At 38.8% G+C, this 20,489-nt stretch overlaps 1 protein-coding gene across 1 annotated transcript; it reads right to left on the bottom strand.

Moving 5' to 3' along the window:
• Positions 1–1,199: 1,199 nt before the first annotated feature.
• On the bottom strand, positions 1,200–18,187 carry LOC144638629 (succinyl-CoA:3-ketoacid coenzyme A transferase 1, mitochondrial-like). The gene is made up of 18 exons (XM_078497835.1): positions 18,083–18,187; positions 16,583–16,694; positions 15,182–15,272; positions 14,730–14,772; positions 13,042–13,134; positions 11,979–12,128; positions 10,745–10,851; positions 10,145–10,205; positions 9,427–9,534; positions 9,120–9,234; positions 8,139–8,233; positions 6,881–6,929; positions 6,144–6,216; positions 5,636–5,711; positions 3,740–3,826; positions 2,606–2,686; positions 2,400–2,501; positions 1,200–1,753 (listed from the first exon to the last, which is right to left on the bottom strand). The coding sequence occupies exons 1-18, from the start codon at positions 18,155–18,157 to the stop codon at positions 1,715–1,717; spliced, it is 1,557 nt and encodes a 518-aa protein (XP_078353961.1). The 5' UTR covers positions 18,158–18,187; the 3' UTR covers positions 1,200–1,714.
• Positions 18,188–20,489: the final 2,302 nt, after the last annotated feature.

The following is a 20,489-nucleotide window of genomic DNA, read 5'->3' as shown; positions in this document are numbered from 1 at the left end:
GTTTGCATGAAATTTTGGTTATGCAGGGCTGCAAATAATTTTTTCACTTGAAAGGACATTATGTCCTACTAAGACACCATCTTGCTCAGACAAAACAAAATTGTGGTCGGACATTACCAAAAACAAAAGGTTGAATTTTATTTCCTTAAAATTACTGAGCTATCACTTTCCTTGAGATCTCTTTGCACTTCTGTTTAATACTTATTATTATTCATGGTTGCCGTAAAATGATTTACGATCAAAAAATTGTCCGGACATTATGTCCGATCACATTTGGGATTTCGTCGGACATGAGCAAATTTTGGTCGGCCAATGTCCGACTGTTATTTGCAGCCCTCGGGCAAAAATGTCCTGCGAAAAGGAAAAGGGCATGAAATTTTGTTATGTTACAGTCTGAATCCGTCAGTCCTCTAGATTTTACAAAGAAATTACAAGGTCAAAATGGCCCCAGAAACCGCGGTGTTTGGTCTATTCTTAAAAATAATTGGTTGAATTTGAGCAGTTATTGGTTAGTTTATCTGTCAATAAAGGCGTCGTGTTCGAGTTGTTACACAGTATTTATCGTATGCACTCAGAAGTTTTTCTTTTCTCGAAAAACGGATTGTACATTCATTCAGCAAAAAGTTATAAACTTTTCGTTGTTGTTCACTTTGTCCTAATAAAGGTATTGGCCTCTTCGACGGTTTATGTACCCGTGAATTGAGATGTTCTGTCGCTACTTTTTGGGCCATGTCGCTTGTCGGAATTTACCCTGGCAGGGCGTCAACTGAGAAGACGCATTTGCCAGCCCCGTCCCAGGCTCTGCGCGAACAAGAGAACAAAATTGGCAAGGGCTAAAACCGAGTTACGTAGTTGTGCAATAACCGGCATGCGTGTGCCTTCGAACCAATGCACTTCTCATTTCCTTCTTTGCGGAAGGGGGACGGAAGGGGGGGGGGGGGGGGAGGGAGGGGTTTGGATTCGTATTTGTTTACAGAACGAACTTTCCACGCCAGTAATCACTTTAACTGAAGTCACCCGTTTATTTTTCGTCCCAATCCATTCTTATCCCCAGAGCCGCATATCGCTTTGGCCTGGGGAGACTGGGGACACCTGGTATGATTGGCTAGATTAAAAAAAAAAAAACAAATTTAAAATCCAGCCAATCAAATTAACCGTTTTAAATTCCCTCATAACAAAGCTAATGTTGCAGTAAATGGTTTGAACCCAGGAGTATTTTTTAGTAGTTTATATAGTATGATCGTCCGGGTGAGAGTAGTTCTGAAAAGAACTGTTGCTGGTGACTGACGTTTCAAAAGCCTGAGCGAAGATGAATTCCACCTTTACATCAAAGCAAGCTGAAAATTGACCCCATCGACTGATTAGAAAATACGACTGTCGGAATACAATAAATATTCTCGCACAAGAAAACACGGTAGCTATATTTTTTCTTTGTTTCTTTTCCATAAATTATTGATCTTGTTTTCAGTCAGTTTACCAATGTGTATTATCTCTAAACTATTGTAGTTATAGTGTAAACCCACATTATGGCCGGTTAGCTGGAGTTCGTGCGCCCGTTTGTTGCTAAAAATATATAAATATACACCAATGTTCTCCATCTTTCCGCATAACATCCTTTGTTGACTCAGATTGAAGGAGTTATCTTCGTTTGCTCTTGTAGTCTTTTAAAAATTAATATAAATATTTGGTACAATTTATTGCAAATTCCGATTTCCTATGATATTTGCTCCATTTCTTTCAATTCAGGGGAAACCTGCAATTGAACACAAATTATGGTTGTTAAATTAAATCTTTCTATAGTCAAGAGCGTTTTCATATAACGTCACAGCAGCCATATTGGTGTTTCAAAACAGAGGAATGGCCAACCTTGTTCCCAGGGTCTCTCTCCCCGCGGTTGAGGAATGGCGGCCATATTGGTGTACCAAGCCATTCCTCCGGGAATTAAACTCTATTTTTATGCAATAATTATCTTTTGTTTTAGTAAACCAATATGGCCGCAGGCTAGGACGTAAAATCTTTGGTACCCCGAATGGAAGCAGGGATGACGCAGCAGTGAGGGCGCTCGCCTTCCATCAATGCAGCCCAGGTTTGATTAAGGCCAGGTGTCGTATGTGGGTTGAGTTTGTTGATGGTTCTCGTCCATGCTCCGAGGGTTTTTCTCCGGGTTCTCCGTAAAAGCGGATGTCCCCGTAATAGTGGGGTGTCCGCAGGACGAGAGTCAGTGACTGTAAATGTCGGGGCGAAACTTTCCAGGCAGAATTTTGAAAATGTGGGTAGGTTATCCTGTTTTTAGGATAATTCGGTTCAGTTAAACAGAAAATGCTGTTCATCGATTTCAACACTAAATTTCCTAAAAATGGAAAACGCCCACCGCCAATAAGAACAATAACCGCACTTACTTCAAATGAACAACCAGTGGAGATTTGTACATCCTGGATAGATACACCGGGCCATAACTCGGTTAATATGAGTCCGTGTTCTTTGTTTACTTCAAATACACACTGGAGTAACAAAACAAAACAAAATGATAAGTCAACTCTCACGGCTGATGAAAAAAAAAAAAAAAATCACGGAAAGAGGGAAAAAACGATATTAAAACAATTACCTTTTCTGTTATTATCATATCCACACAGTTTGTTCCCGTTAAAGGTAGACTGCAGTTTTCTAGGATCTTGTGTTTATCACCCTATGAACAGAAAAGGTCACAAGCGCGAACGTAAATACAGTGAACAAAACCGCGTATAAGAACCTAAAATTTAAGAACCTGTTAGTCTAAAATTTTCATTTTAAACTCCTTTTTCATAAGAACCCATTTAGCCTAAAATTCTCAATAGGTTCTTATTTTACAAAAATGAAGGCAGATGAAAATTCAGAAAAAATATGTAGTCTAGACATATAATGCTAGTACTTTGGAAAGATAAATTTACTGTATGGTTGCCATCTTAACTGTATTCTAGATAATTATTTAATACAGCAATATATTCCATATCACATATGCCCTGTAGTAGTTATCTGTGCTGATCGCTAGTGCCCCTACCAAATTAAGAACCTATTTAAGAATGTTAGTAGTCTAAAATCTCACTAAATACCATTTCAATAAGAATCTATGTGGGCTAAGTTGGAAAAGTCAAGGTTCATATATGTGGGTTTTTACTGTGCTGATTAAATCTACTTCAATACTATCCACAGCGCCAATTGCTACGGGAACATGCTAAACAAAAGGTTTAAAGGGACAACGTCACGGCATTTTAGGTAATTCTATTTATTTTCGTTATTTAAGAGCTCTAAACTTCAAATTGGCAAAGCAAAAGTCTTTTATTGGCAAAATCACGGCCACAAAACAAACAAGGATGATTTTTTGAGCATTGTAAATGACACTTTCATACAAATTGAAAAAAGAAAAACTTGAAAAAAATCGGGCCGACGTTTTTGAAGTTTACCTGAACGCAATCCGTTTTAACCTTCTCAAATTTTGTCCATCCATGCCCCTTTTTGGCCTTTCTGTGTTTCTTTTGAGTTCTTCTACACTTTTATGCCGTTATTGCAACATTTCAGTTAGTGTTGAAATTGACTTCTAAAATTGCGTGACATAGCCCCTTTAACGTAGAGTACAGTAGAACTGTACGTGCGTTATAAATTATCCTCTGCAAAAACAACGTGGAGTGGCTTATTACTACATTGTTTCTACGTGCATGCGTGTGGATATAGGTGGTATAAAGGCGCCGCTCACTGTACTTGCCTTTGCGACATGTTCCATCGTGACAATGACTTTAGAACCACTGGAAACTAAATCCATTGCTCCTCCCATTCCTTTGACCATCTTACCCTGTCAATCAATCAACCAATCAATCAATCAATCAATCAATCAATCAGTCAGTTAGTTAATCAGGCAGGCGGGCAGGAAGTCAGTCAGTCAGTAAGCCAGTCAATCAATCGATCAATCAGGCAGTCAATCAATCGATCACTGAGTCAACTAGTTGCACGATAAGTCAATCAAAAAACCTATCAGTCAGTCAGCCAGTCAATCGATCAATTCAGTCAGTCAGTCAGTTAATTAGTCAGACCTCTCGATAGTTAATGACGGTAATGACCCTAAGGCTGCATCGCACTGACACGATTTCAATACATTCAACTTTCCTAAAACGACTAAAAGAATGTTACTTCCCACCCCTACCTCCCCCGGACAGGATGGTCTATCGGAGGTTACCCCCCAAGCTTTTATCAAGCTGCCCTAGTAAGGCTTTGCAAAACGGAGAAACGGAGACGCAAGTAGACGCAAGTTTCGGACTTGCGTGCACTTGCGTTGACTTCGTTGACTTTGGTGAAAATCAAATTTGCACGCAAGTCAACGCAAGTTTTCACCGTTTGTCAACCCAACGCAAGTCTCGCTGTTTACTTCAGGTAATAAATTGCAGGTCGCACAGTAGCATTGAAATGGTATTTTTGACAACTTGGGTGCACTTGCGAGTCCGTTTGACTAGCCAACGAAGTCTGTACGCAAGTTCAACTTGCGACTACTTGCATCCACTTGCGTTACCGTTTGGGCAGGGCCTAACAGTTCGCCGTTACACAGGGGATTCATTAAGCGCCGGGCACCGGGCAAATTGACCGCCTGTGAGCTTACTTTTGCCCGGCTGTTCTCTGGGCTTTCAAAGCGACTTTGAATGCAAGTTACTTTTCTCCAAATGATGCAGAAAAAAAAACATTACTGACTACAGCTCTAAAATTTTTAAAATTTGCCATGGGAGCAATTCAGGCTTTTAGCCAGGCTTTTTTGCCAGTGTTTAAATCCTTCTATGAAGTCAAAAACATCGTAGTGTGTTCGCTCGTTCGACGCCGCGTGTTAGAACAAAACTAGTCACCAGGCCCATCACGAAAGCACGCATGGAACGCCTGGATGTTCAAAATTGTTTGCGAACGAGGTGGCGTTTTTTCGTCGCCTTTTTCGGAGAAAAACAGCCTCAAAATGATCAATTTCTTCGTAATTTTCGTTTTTGAGGACGGTAAGTACCTGATTAATCGCTGTATGAAGGAAATTTTCTGTTTTTTTTTTTTTTCTGTTTTATGCAGAAAGGAGCGCCGAAGATGCGGAGGATGCGGAGGTTAGTGAATTATGCGGATCCGCACCACCGCATCCTGTCAGATGCCTTGCTTGCTCGAATTGTCCAATCAACGAACTTAATGGCTGAAAATCGCTGAAAATGCACCTACGACTATTCAATTTTTTACAAATTTCCTTGGGGGGAATGCCCCCAGACCCCCTAGCAGGATGGGGCCTTCGGCCCAATATTAAATAGTGAACGGTAAAGCTATAAATCCAGCCTAAAAGACTGGGAGCATGTCTCAAACCACTGGAGGGGGGAGAGCCATTAGCCCTTCCCATTTATGTGCCCGGCTGCTAAATCCATATGCCCTCCTGTCAGAAATCTTAATGAATCCCCTGGTACGGTACACATTTATACTCCTCACCCGGGTGGGCAGAGGCACCGTAAGAGTTAAGTTTCTTGCCCAAGAACACAACACAGTGACCCCAGCCAGGACTCGAACCCGGACCGCTTGATCCGGCGTCCACGTGGTAGGAAAGTGAATGCACTTACTTGTGGCAACAAATAAGTCGTTTACATGAAGTACTTACTGGGATCATCCAGTTGGCGATGTCTCCAAACTGCGACACTTGCATAGCTCCAAGAATTGTTATATCGATGTGACCCCTGTGAGTGGGTGTGACATGAAACAAAACAATCGTTTAGCTCGTTTCTTGCTTTCTCACAACCCATCAAAGTCTGTTAGAATTCTTAAGATGTCGGTGGGTTTTAATATGCCTTTAATTTACGTATAGAAGTGTGCTTTCCACGAGACCAAAAAATATGGTTTGAATCTCCTAGAGTTTGCAGTGGTGAATAGAATTTTTTTTCTGTTAAGCGCACTGGTCCGAATAGAAAATCGCGACTTTTTTAAGAAATTTGCAAAATAAAAGACAACCTCACAAGGTTTACCTAAATTTGTCATCAGATATTTCCGTTCCATGCGTTTTGCCCAAAAACCCCCCACCCCTCCCCATATTTTGTTGAAGGGCCCACATCTCGGAAATTGAACAGTTTTTGGATCACCTCTCAGTGGTCATAGCAAAAAGCTGTGCCTACCCTCTGATCATGGCAAATGATTCATCGCTGGAAAAATAAGAGCTGCCGGGAAGGACCGTCACTGTCTCTTTACCTGAAAACACACCAAAAGACGCATAGTTTGAAAAAGCACGACCCAGTGACTGACTTTTGGAAAATATAGGAAAGAAAAGAAAATGCACTCAAAGAAATAAATTCTGAGGGTGCATAAATGGACACTGTTACGTGGATTTTTCTGCTTTTCAGTAAAAAGTACTAAAATTGGCAAAGTTCTCTCGCTCGTACACGAAATGCACCTAGAAAATAAACGTGAAGGTATAAAGCAAATTGTGTCGATGGAAGAGGGGAGCCGTTATTAGTTTTAAGCTGCCACAACAGCAGAACTTGAAAAAGTCAGCCTAACGTTTTTAAGTTGAGATGTGAAGTTCCTGGTGGTATCATAATAGTACCACTTGTTTATAGCTTCAGTACACTGGCATAGTCATTTTTAACAAAACTTGACCACCTATTCGAAGGTTTCCATATGTCTTTAGGATCTTGAATTTTTGAAGTGAAGCTTGTGACAGTATCCCTTAAAGTTCGAGCAACCTATAGGCCAAAAAGCCAAAATCGTTTTTATCTGACTGTTTAATCAATGAATGATTCTGGTACCAGTTTGCATGATTTTCAGGTTTGCAAAACAATTACAAAGTTCTGCATGCAACATAAAAGAAACGTGTTGTTCTAAGCTGCTAAGAAAAGAGCGCTAAAGAACTTACCAGCATTGATAAGGTCAGGATCTTGTTCTCCTGGTCTCGGAAAGGGGCCCTGGAAAATTCACTTGTGGTTACCACAAACATGGAATTATGCAGCCACTTAGTTATCAACCTTAAAGGTTAATTAGGTATGGGTTAATTGACCACCGTAGCAAATTTGGAAAGCTGACGTTTCAAGTATCAGCTCCTAGTGTTTCTCTTGCCCATCGAACTTCGAAGCAACAAAACAATTTCTTCAGAAACTTATGGCCAGTTCCTTTGAAAACACGACTTATTTTGTTGAATATAGCTACCAGATTCCCTGAAAATCGATGATTGGCAAAGCTTGCCTAGAAATTACGTCCTATCCGTGTAATCGATACACTGAGAGGATTTTCCAATACACCACGGATGCTGCCGTCTGTCGAACAATTAGAACTCAAGTTTCATTGTAGTTCTATTATTTTTTTCCTTTACTGTCGCGATTTTAACACTAGGTTTGCTGTTCGTCATTTCATTTCCCCGCGACGCTGTCATTTGTCAGAATTCACCTCAACATACAGGACCTTTGTAACAGGTTCCTGTTAGAGCGCTTTTCAATTGAGTAACGAAAGTAACTCGCGTTAAGGTTTGCTTTGGTTTTGCATTACTACGCTTAGTGATCGGTTTAAAAAATTCGCGCTCTTTTCCATCCAATCAGAAGTAAAGTCAAAACCAGTTGTAGCTCGCTCACACACATTTGCCGCGCTTCGCACCAGCTACATGTATTTGCTTCGAGTTTAAATGGGTTTTATCGATTACAAAATGTCTGAGTCCTTTATGATTGATCAGAGTGATTACTTAAGTTTTGGTTTTGCGACACTCATTTGAAAACTACTCTGTTTGTTGAGAAATGCGTATTTGCCAAAAATATGTAATATCTTTTTTAATTTGTTTTAGCTGCTAAAGAGAATGCTGTACTGTATAGGAGGACGTATGCTCCACACGTACGCTACTAAATTCGTGCAACGGCGTTTAACTTACAAATAACTTCTTTCCTTCCCCGACCGCCTACACCGGTCAGGCGAGAAAAATGGTATCTTTCAGGGGTAAAAAAAGCTTCAGCAACGCCTAGATCGGTCTCCCTTAGGGTTATGGGTAAAATGTTTCGACGAGTATCCCTGTTCCTTTCGTATGGGAGCCCTTCTCCCGCATGAAGGGTTCTTCAAAGGTCATGAATGTATGTGTGTAACCAAGGCAACAAGAGAAGTGGGTTAGTTACTACATTTTACCATCAACTTACCAAGCCAAGAACTCCATTTTCGCTTTGCAGAACCACACTTATTCCTTTTGGAATATAGTTACTGGCTAGCATGGGCATTCCAATTCCAAGGTTTGCTGAATGCCAAACAGTTAAGGAGCAAAATATAAATTGTTACATTGATACTTAACCATCATAAAATAACTTTACTTATACTTGTAACACCTACAATGATTCAATCGATGGTCTCGTAGTAACTGTCCCGGGAATAACTAGAGGATAACTAGAATAAATAGAGCTGGTCGTTTATGAGAATGGGCTCTCGTAAAATGACCACACGCTGAAAGCTGGTTTCTTACCAGAGCTTTTAGCAAACTGCTTTCTATTTACCAAGCCCTGTACACATGTGTACAGGGCTTGAGGTGAATAGAAAGCAGTTTGCTAAAAGCAACGTTTTCCTTCCACATTAATCCGGATAAATTTGAAAACGATACGCTGTGTACATCACCGCACACAGCGTTGCAACGCATGCACAGAACTAATTAAACCTTTTGTTTCGACAGAGATCACATGACTATTTGACGTCAGCTTTTTCGAAAAGCTCCATTTTCGCCCGTTTTCGCCGTCCACACTACACCACCTAGCCGGCGTTTTCAAATTTCTCCACTTTGGAGAGACAGTTAGCCTATCCAGAGAAAAAAAGATGCGTTTTCAAATTTACCCGTGTTAGTGTGGACCGGGCCTCAGTCTCAGGGTAACACTCTTTCTTAGCCGTAAATCATCTCGAACTTTTAACTGGAGATCTTATCTTACAATTAAACAAAACTTCCTTCCATCATCAAACAACAATCACAAAACTAATAAAGCGTTAAGTTACAACCTTGAGGGAAATTTGCATATGATCAGCTCAAACCGAATCTTATCGTAAATTTGATTGTTGTGAAAGTTGTGTATGGTCGTCGTATTGCTTGCGATAGTGGTCGCAAGAGAGCTTAATAATTTATACCAACATCTGAAGGATACCATACATTCCATCTTTAAACTCCAGCGCTGCTCTTTTTATGATTCGTTCTCTAAGTTCAGCACCAGGAGATAGAGGCTTGCCATTCTCTTCTTTCTTTTGAGTCAGAGTTAGCCTCTACCAAAAAAATGTAACAGAAATCAATCAGTTAAAGGGGCTTCATGTAGGAGACGGTTTTTTTAAAGGTAATTCTGATAAATGTGAGCTCTATATTTCAACTTGGTAGAGCAACAGTCAGTCTTTCACTGGAAAAAAACAAGACCACACAACAAACAAGTATCGACGGTTTGAGGCGCCGATCTTACTTACCTCAATTCGTTTCTGATAGTTTGAACCTTTCAAAATCCCTTTCACATATACTCCTGGTAGGTGTACATCTTCCTCTGGAATTTCGCCATTTTCAACAATTTCTTCAACCTTGGAACAAAGATTTTTATTAGCAACTGGCGAAACGAGAAAACATGATTCCAGAAACACTATTGTCTTGTAGCGTGCGCATGTTTCCCCAACGTTAACGTTTCCCAGTTTTGCCACACTGGAAGCAATATCCGTCTAAAAATAAAGACTATTACCTTACTTTACCTATTGTTTCCAGCGTCTATTTTGTTTCCAAGAAGCAAATTTTGCTTCTGCTACATGGCAGACACATTTCATGTCTCCGCGCGGCATCGAAGCATGGCAAAACGAGGAAACAATTACGGAAACATGTTTCCAGCATGTTTCTTTTTGTTTTGCTGGGCCGTACACCTTTTGGAGATCAATTTCAAAATTCACCTGAATAAAAAAAAGTGGCATGCATGGAAACTTACTTAAAGTTAATATATTTATCATTTTACCAAGTTTGAAAGTAAATGGGTCAAAATCTGCATTTAGTGATGCAAATTACCTGCAACTTGCATTTACTGAAATACTTATTATTCATAAGCACATACTTTACACTCTTTCATATACTTAGCAATGCAAAAAAAAAATTCAACTGAAAAACTCACTTAAAAATATTTTCAAAAATAACACAGTAAATTATTACCTCAGCTATAGTGAACTTTGCTGCTTTTCCCATCGGTGCATTAAAATTCCTTGCTGTTTTTCTGAAAGAATTATTTTAATATAATACCATTGATCCCATTCCCTTCACTGCAAGTAACTACTGGTCAATTTGTTACTGGTTTACAAAAATACTTAATTTACAGCACATTTGTCCGAAGACATAGACATATGTTTTGGAATTTAGTGTGTAGTACAGCTGTTTTATTATACAGATATAATTATAGCAAGAGGAAAGACAAGGCACTTGCCTCACCTTGATTTTAACCCAAAATTAAAAACAAAATATGTTTAGCTGGGAAAATAATATCTGTTGAACAAGATTGATTTTTTTTTCAAGAAATACCTTATGAGAAATGTTTAAGAAAGAGTTTCAAAGCTTCTTGTTTTTCAATTTTCTGGAGGGCATGCCCATAGAACTTCCAAGCAAGATCTTGCCTTGTCTAAGCCAAATGGCTGGTTATGACCATGAAGCATTTACTGGAAAATAGGCCACTGGTAAAATGTTGGTTTTGACCTGATATCCATATTAGTTTTCTTTTAAGATGCTTTGGTGCTAAAAACAAGATTTTTCTCATTCTACCTGAAGATGAGATTTCCAGCCTTGTCGGCTTTCCAAGCTTTAATGAGAGCAAAGTCTCCAGTAATAGCCTCTTCCATGATGTACTGTCGGTCATTGAACACTCTTGCCTTGAGAAAAAAAAAATAACATCCCTGTGGTAAATGTGGGCTAAGTCTTACATGAATGGCTCGCAACCTTTCCAGTCCCAAAAACAATTAGCAACTGCTGGACTAGAAAACAAGGAAAACTACAAGCTTATGAGAACTGCTGCACTACTGCAGCAAGTGACCCTTTAAGTCCCCTCTCCCCCCCCCCCTCAAAAAAAAAAAACAAATTGAAAAAGAAAAGTGACACAAGAAAACTGGGTCCTTCCTGGTTCCCCTTCCCCAGAAAAGAAAAAACCCTGTACATGTATCCTCCCCTGTTTTTTTTTTCAGGATCAGAATTTTGCAAAACATAACCGTGTGACTTCAATTTGCATATCCATGGCTACGGCAAATTGCAGATACAGTAAAACCCCAGAACTCGAACTCGGATAACTCGAAAAACCCCGTTAACTTGAACAAAGTTCCATTTCCCTTGGATTTGAACCCACCCTTCAGTCATTTTTACTCGGTTAACTCGAACTCGGATAACTTGAAAACCCCGCTAACTCTAACTAACTTCCATTTCCCTTGGATTTGACCCCACTTTTCAGTCATTTTTACTCAAGTAACTCAAACTGGGATAACTCGAAAACCCCGCTAACTCGAACTAAATTTCGTTTCCCTTGATCAAAATTTAGGTCAAATTTACCCTGATAACTCGAATTGTGGCTCTAATGCAGCTTGCCACGGATGCCCATTGATATCCCATAAGCTCTTCTTGTCGTGTAATCGGATTTAAACACTAAAACGAATACTACAGCAATTTGATTTTAATTAGAGCAACGAATAGATCACGTAACTGACAGTCATTTTCCACTCTTACAGTATCACAAAAAAATTAATGTATGATCGTGTGAGAGTTTCTGACGAGATAAGTTTAATTTGCACTGTTCTGTGTACTGAAGTGCTGAAAAATTGATAAACTATCAATTATTAACTTGGCAAATTGAATATTTAATCGACCCCAACAACTCGAAACCCGGCTAACTTGAACTATTTTTCGTTTCTCTTCAGAGTTCGAGTTACCGGGGTTCTACTGTACAATTATAAAATTCTAAAACATCTTACTTGTGTCACACACTATTGATGTCAATAATTATCATTAGTACCTCTCTTTCCTGGCTTGGTATTGCTATGGTCCCATCCTTGTTGTATTTTATGGGTGAGCCACCATGATGGACCAAGGTCCCATATCCAGTAGGGGTGTAGAAGGCAGGGATTCCTGCTCCTCCTGCCCTGACCCTCTCAGCAAGGGTTCCCTAAAAAGAAACAAAGACAACAAATATAAACATCACTAAACGTTTGCAGATTAGCTGCTTCATTGTTACTGTTAGAAGGTACAGTGTAATCTGCTTGAAATAAATAGAAATGCTGTTTCACTCATCTGCTAAGTATACGCCGCCAAAAACGACCTCCACTTTTCCTGAGTCAAAGGCATGATATTTTAAGCAGGATTTTTGAAGACAATCTGACTATATCCAAAGCATTTCCAAGGACATAACAAAGACTCCTGAAGACTCTACAAACATTTCTGGGTCCCAGTCACATGATGTTATTGTGGGGAGTACTTTTCCCTTATAAAAATCTTAGAAGTTGGCGGCAGTACCCTTACTTACAGTACATGTATTTTTCTTTTGTTGCATTAATTTGAATTTACATGAAACATTAGATAGCGTGCAAGATAAGGCTGAGCTAAAAAAAGGTCCCGTTTCTGACAGGCATAAACAGATTGGTTTAAAAGCATGAGCTGGGGCATTATCTATTCCACAGGGGTGAGTTTTACACTTTAAAGTAGGCAGCATGGCAAAACTCTAACAAGGATATTTAAACAATATAGTTTTTATTTTTTAATAGATCTTCACCAAACCCTTTGACAATCTTATTAAGATTATTAAAAAAACTTACTTAAGATACAAAAAGGTCTTAAAGGATCTTCTCAGGATCTTCAACATTCAAGGATTGCCAAGTTTTTTTTAAGGATCTTGCTCAGATCTCGAATTGGTTTTTGTCAAAGATCTTTAAATTGTTCTTATAAAGATTCTTATTTTTAAAGGATCTTTGGTACCGGTAGGTCTTTAATAAGATCTTAGAAACTGGCTACACTAGTCTGAGTAACTACAGCCTCTAGCCATTATGCAGTTTTAATCATTGCGTCATGTCAGAATTTATCACCTGGGGAGTAAGCTCCACTTCCAATTCTCCAGAGAGGTATTGCCGCTCAAATTCTGCATTTTCACCAACATATGATGAAATCATTCGTTTTATCTGCAAGTAAATAAATTTAAAATAAATTTACAGGTAGGAATAAGCCTATTTTTAAACTACATTTAATAATAACAAATAATGCTTCACGGCAAACAGCTGTACCAAAGCTATTGCCATCTGAAAAAAACTCACTTGTTATAATAATAATTATTATAATTATTTTAGGTGGATGGAGGAGTGGGAGGGGAACCTACAGTCAAAGCTCTCGTAAGCGGACACCCTCGGGACACGAAAAAAGTGACCGTAACTGGAGCTGGCCGCTTACGAGAATGGTTCTCGGCCACTAGAGGTGTAGGGGAAAGATGATATGGCCGCTTACGGGAGCTTGCCCAGCTAACAATAACCGGACGGACATAGATGATGACAAAACAAACACTGAAATATGGTACTGCGATTACTGTAAAATCATTGTGACGAACGGCGATGTGAAGTTGATTGATAAAAACAAGATACAGAGGTTTTTTTAGGATTTTCTTTGGGGTGTCCGCTTACGGGAGCTTGAAAACAAAGAAAAAGTCTAAGTTGTAATCTGTGAAAGTGTCTGCGGCCGCTTACGGGAATGTCCGCTTACGAAAATGTAATTTTAAATACAGTGTTTGTATGGGAGTTACATTGTAAAACGGGGTTTCAGACAAGGCGGCCTTACGTAGAGCTGTCCGCTTACGAGAGTGTTATTAATATGTAATTATTATTTTGTTTTTTGCTTTTGCTATAAAGGAGGGGGTTTTGCTGGTCAAGATGGTAAAACACTCCGGCAAAGACCAGACTCTGAAATTACTGTACAAATGTGCAGGAAAACAACTTGTTCAGCACAGTAGTGTCTTTTACTTAGAACAAAATAATTCTTTAAGAAATCTACATCATAAGCACATAGACTTATCTTCAGGGGAGAGTAGGGGCAGGATACTAGCTATTGGAGAGCTTTTTGGGAGGGGAGCTAGTGTACAATGTATTTTAGTTTACAACATGCTAGAAAACTGATTTCCATAATTTGTTGTCGTAACTTTATGTGCAGTGGCGGATCTAGGGGGAGCGGTGCCTGACATTTGCAAAATGCAGAATGCAGACTAAGAGAACATAATGTCATATTGTGTTACCTTTACCATTATTGAAAGCTAACGGTAAACAGGCTAACCGGAGTGTATACGTAGTAGGCTAGCCGGAGTGCGTAGTAGGCTAACCAGTCAATGAACTTCTCACTCGGGTTAGCCTACTACACACTCCGGTTAGCCTACTACGTATACACTCCGGTTAGCCTAAATTATAAAAATATAGCACTTCGGTTAGCCTTTTTACGGTTAGCGTTCAATAATGGTAAACGTAACACAATTATATATTCTCTTAGTCTGCATTCTGCATTCTGCAGTATGCATTCTGCAAATGTCAGACACCCTAGGGGGAGGGGGCCGGGGACCCGGGGGCCCCGACTTATTTTTAGGCCAAGGGCTTCCTCCCTCCCCTTCCCCTCTCCCCCCTTATTCCAGTGTCTGGATGATCGCCCCCCCCCCCCCCAACTTATCTGAAGGTCTGGATCTGCCACTGATGTGTGTAAGTCTAGGCAAATACAATGAGGCGACAGTAAAATCTTTACAAACCTGTTGAGTCTTAAGCAGCAAGCCAAGACCAAAGTCATCAACCCTGGAAACATTTTATAATTATTTCACATAAGTAGTATTATTTTATAATTATTTAACGATGAAACTAGGAGAGGCGCGAGAGGCAGAGTTTCACATTCCTTGTTCAATCTCCATAATGACAAACTGCCAACTCTTCCTTGCACTTTTAATTTTGAGTGCCATTTGAAACAGTTCAAGCCATCAGATAGTTGCTAAAACAATGTCAAATATTATTATGAGAATCTTTTGTCAAGGGGCAGTAATAGGGCACACAGATTAACATCACGGCAAAGTTCTCGTTTTTTAGTTTTAATCAGAAGCTTCTGTTTTAATTTAATATTAATAATAAATGTCTAATTTCTAAAGTACTGTACATGTTCATTTTATGGAGCACTTATTTTATAAAACAAGGCAATGATTAAATGACTAACCCAGCATTGTTACTGACACAAGTCAAGTTTTTCACTCCTGTTTTAAGAAGACCATCAATCAAGTTCTCAGGAATTCCACACAGCCCAAACCCTGTCACAAAAAAAAAAAAACATTTATTTACCACCTGAAATTTTAAATTTAGATTTTCTACTTGGACCTTGCCATGAGACCTTTAATGTAGTTTTACATATAAAAAGGTAAAAGGTAAAGTCTGTGTTCAAGCCTAGTGTCCCATCATGCCAGAGCTTATCCCAGTTTCAGTAGCATGAAGCAACTAGCCTACTTCCCCCCAGATGAGATGCTAGCCCATTGCAGGGCTACCCCCAGCATAAAATTTGCTGGTACCCATTTATACACCTGGATGGATCTAGCCACTGTGAAAGTAAAGTGTCTTGCCCAAGAACACAATACATTATGTTCCTGGCCAGGGCTTGAACCCGGACCACTTGATCCAGAGTGAATCCAGAGTCCATCGCACTAGTTAATCATTTGGGTACTGTGCCTCCCACCGAGTATTAGTTATTTACTTAAAAAATTGCACTGAGTGGAGTACAGTTCAGGGAGTAACTGGGCAAGTAATTTTAAAATTGGCCAAGCGCGCAGCCAATTTGAAACTACAGGCTTGATTACTCTCTGAATTGTACAACACGAGGTCCAATTACTTATTAATCGTATCAGTAACAAAATTTGAGGTTAGGAAGTCTTTGGGAACAGTTTCTGTGTGAAAAATTCGGTAAATTCAATTGCACACGAAATAGGCACACGTATAACCAATCAAATTAAATTGAGAATTTTGTTATGAGATACGATTGTATATGTTGTGGTTTAATTTTATCTATGGTTTAAAATTTTTGAAACCAGTTTGATTTTCATTTCCCTTTGTTTCAGATTATGATAATGAACATAAGACAATGAAAAATAAAAATCAAGCTGGTTTGAAAAATTTTAAACCAAATATAAAATTGAACCACAACATATATAATTTATATTATTACATCACTACAATTAAGTGATCATTCTTGTCCCCAGAGCCGCTTGTCCCTCTTAGCCGGAAGAGCCAGGGCACAAGGAATAAGTGGCTCTGGGGACACGTGATTCGATTGGCTGGATTTTTAACAAAGAGAATTTAAATCTAGCCATTCAAATCAACTGTAGTAAAATCCCTTGGAACAAAGGGATTTTGAAACGGTTGATTTGATTTGCCAAATTTAAATTTCCTTTGTTAAAAATCTAGCCAATCAAATCATGTGTCCTCAGAGCCACTTGTTCCTTGTGCCCCAGGCTCTGCTGGCAGAGAGGAGCAAGTGGCTCTAGAGAAGAGTGATAGATGCTTGATAGTGGATGCCAGTGCTACTCAATAAGAGGTTAAGGTGCTGACTCGTAGCATTTTTTCTACTGACCTCCTACAAGTAACTTTGCACCATGCGGAATGTCCTTCACAGCCTCTTCTCCACTGTTGTAAAATTTAAGACTTCTAGAAGAACTTGTAGAGAATTTACAACCAAGTATGGCCTGTTAGGGGAGACAGAATAACAGTAAGAAATATGGAAAATGTGAAGACGACCAAAATTAATTAAAGTTCACTTATTAGCATACTGGCAGGCATAAAAAAAACTTGAATTCCAGATTGCCCTTTGGGCAAGCAACTCTTAAATTTTGCTTGCCTAGTACAGTTGCATGCCTGTCTTAGTTTATTCTTTTGTACAATAATTTTATTCAGCAGACAATTTGCCTGGGCACTTGTCCATCGTACAAGTGAGAATAAAATTTATTGCACAAAACAAGAATCTACTTGTCCCAAATGACTGAACAACCCTTTGTTTGGAGCTTATTGAACTGATTGGGTGCTGGTAATATCTAGGAGCTTCCACTAATTTAAAACATTATTTGGCAGCGAGCTTCTAGATCCAGACTGTTACCGTGGCTGGCAGACTGGATCCTCAGTGGTAACTCAGCCATGATTCTCAAAACTTATCCAGCACCTCGTGTCATTTCTCATGAGATGACCTTTCTTTTGAGATGCATCTCATCTCTCTTAAGAATCGATCACTGAACCTTTTAATATGGAATATATTACTTGCAAGAAGCCAGCTTATCTTTCAAAGATTTCTGCTTTTAACAAGGACTTCTTTTGTGCTTTTTAAAGGTATACATGTCTCTGCATTATTGTACCACACCCAAAAGAACCTAAGTAACTTCAGTGATCTGATACAAAGAAAACTGCTGTTTCTTTTATATGTTGATGACAGCAGATATACACTGTACATTTTTGTTTTCATATAATAATCTTGCATTAAATTTCTTCCCAGGTTTCAAGTGCCCATTTAAAGCATTTTGCAAAGACAGATTCACCAAAGAAGTCTGTTGCAGACTTTTGCTTGTGGTAATCTTTGCAAGGTGTTGTACAGTTTATATTTATTAAATAAATGTGATTTGCAAAAAAATAAAAAAAAGACTTATTCAATAGCATAATTATCTTTACTGTTTGAGCAATCCTTGCATTTATGTGAACGCTCGATATTTCTCTTGAGTGTTCCGATTCGAAAATAAGTGGAATAAACTTTTAGTTAACTGTGGTTTTAATATATTCTGGTGAGCTAATCCTCTCTCAGATCATGGCAAGAAAAATAAAAACAACAATTTGGTAAAGCGATCCAAGGCGATTCAAACATATAAACCAATTAACCCGAACAATAACAACAAGCTTTTCGTTTTGAAACTTTTGCGACTTTTGTCAGAAGAAAACTTAGAATGTCTTACAATTAAGCTTACAAGTGTAGTAAGCCTTAAAATTATGATCGATAATTCCAACTGCACATTTGAGCACATGTCTATGTAATGAACGGATTAAACAAATAAACAGCATTGAAAGCAAACAAACTGGAAGGGACAATACTTACCAAAGCGTTGTTGTTGAGTCTTAAAGGCAATCTCGTTCTCAATAAACGAGAAAAGACGTATTTCCCTAAAGTCATCTTGCACGATCGTCCTTCCCGCGTTGAGGAAAACAATAAAGAATGAGTCAGTTTATGGACAGCGGATTATACCATGAATGACCATCCCACATGAATACCCCTTGTCGATTTTAGATCCCCTAAAATTATGTCCCTTGAGGACCCACGTCACAGAAGGGGCCTGTGCAAGTTTGTTTACCGTAAATGATCTAATAAACGCCCGGGGCGTCTATTAAATTTGTGGGGTCCTAGGGGAGGCGTTTTAACGCGTTTATTAGAGAGAGCCGTTTATTCCAATTTAACAGTAGCAACATCAACGAAACAAATAGGATGGGTAGTTTTCTTGTGAAGTACGATACATAACAGAGTTGGTTAGGAGATAAATCTAATCTGCGCTAATGCAAAACCTAGAGATGTTGTTCATAGTTCGATATCGACGTATTTATCGTCATCAGGGTCAACCATGTTGGCGTTTTCGATGTCCGAGTCAAGCAAACAACTACCTTATTGCTACTTATTTTCGCGGGATCTTAATTTCGCGAAAATGGAACGGGCTTATTTCGCGGGTCATAATTTTCGCGGATTTGGCCAAAAATGCGTAATTAACATAAAAAATGCAATAAAAATTCTTAAAATAATTTTCGCAGGTCTTTAATTTCGCAATTTTTTGAGAATCGCGAAAATCGCGAAAATTAAGTCCCGCGAAAATAAGTAACAATAAGGTAACTTTATTGCGTGATTTTACTCCATGGAGCACTTCCTTGGTTTTTGAGATGATTCTTGGAGGGGGCGTCTATTAGAGACGGGGCGTTTATTAGAGAGGGGCGTCTAGTACAAACTGTGCCCTTCAGGGGAGGCGTTTATTAGATGCGAGGCGTTTATTTGAGAGTGGGCATTTATTCGATCATTTACGGTATACCATTTCTGGCAGGAAGGTAACCGTTTTGTGCATCTTCCATAGAAGAGGGGGCTGAAGGGGTAAAATGGGAAATTTTCACTGGAAAAATAGGATTTGGGTCACTGGGAATAGTAGAAGTGGGACTGGGATTTGGAATAAAATACCCCCAGTTTTGGATTGAGCATCGTAAAACTGAAATCAAAGCAATCACTCTGGCCAATCAGAAACGACATTGACAATCCAGTGAACCAATCAAGACTTCGAAACAAGTAATACATGTAGCCAACGAAGCGCAGAAAACGTGTAGAGGGAGCAAGTCACGATTGGGTTTGGTTTTATTTCTGATTGGTAGAGAAAGTGGCGCGAGTTTTTAAACCAATCACAAAGCGTGGTAATACAAAACCAAAGCAAAGGGAAAAAGCCTTCGACTCTCAAGCGAAAATTGCTCTAACCTGTCAGAAATAAACAGCGAAGTCGAAAAAAGTTTTAGATATTTATTACACATTGAGTTTTACATGAATGTTTTGTTTATATTTAGAAAACAAACATTGCTTTTGTGGCTTGAATTGCGGATGGAAAATGAAACACAGAAAAGTGAAACGTACAAAATATGTATCTCTGACAGGTATTAATATCATAGGCAAAAATAACACCATGCCTAATGTCTGCTGAATTATGTAAGATCGGTGATGGGGGAAAGATATGGGCTAAAAGAAATTGCTTATGTAAAGCCTTTGTACTGGAAATATTAAATAATATTTCCTTTTACTCGATACTTGTACTCTATGTATAAAATTGAAGGAAACAGAAAACTATATCCCTGGCGAAAGCGAAAGTTTATACCATGGTTCGAAAGTCTGACAATTCTTGCGTCGTTATTTTGAAGCAGAACCCCTTTTAGCTAATGCAGACTAGAAATTTCCTTTCCGATTTGGACTTCTCACAGAACGGTAAGTACAATAAATTGAACACAAGTTTGAACACCCAAAACTATTTTATCTTTAAAATAGTTTTAATTTACCAGACCAAAACTACAGAAATTTATTTTTGACATTTGTAATGCTGAAGAGTTGTATTTGTCAAATTAAATTAATGATTTAGCCATTGAGTGATAGCAGTGGTAAACATTGCCAAACATTGTAAAATACTTGTTTAAAATAGATAAGATTTTAAACTGATTAATCTCAATACGTTTGCCATTTCAACATAATACAAATATTTTAGATTCATGGAGGGCTTATTTTAGAAGGATTTTGCCTCTGAGCCTGGGAGGGGAGGGGGCATATTTTAAAGGCGGATAGAGGAGATTTAATTTATTTTTAGAATATTACCGAAACTTCTCGTTACTTCTTTTTCATTTCTCACTTTCTTGGAACATTGAAAAAATTCCAGTCGAAATAGGAAGTTGAAATCTCCAGGTTAAAAATCGGATGATTGTTTAATTTGATTATTGTC

Source organism: Oculina patagonica, chromosome 14 (genome assembly GCF_052425735.1).
Source record: "Oculina patagonica isolate OP01 chromosome 14, crgOcupat, whole genome shotgun sequence".
Classification (NCBI taxonomy): domain Eukaryota; kingdom Metazoa; phylum Cnidaria; class Anthozoa; order Scleractinia; family Oculinidae; genus Oculina; species Oculina patagonica.
The sequence above is the reverse complement of the archived record's forward strand: the minus strand, read 5'-3'. Positions and strand labels throughout refer to the sequence as shown.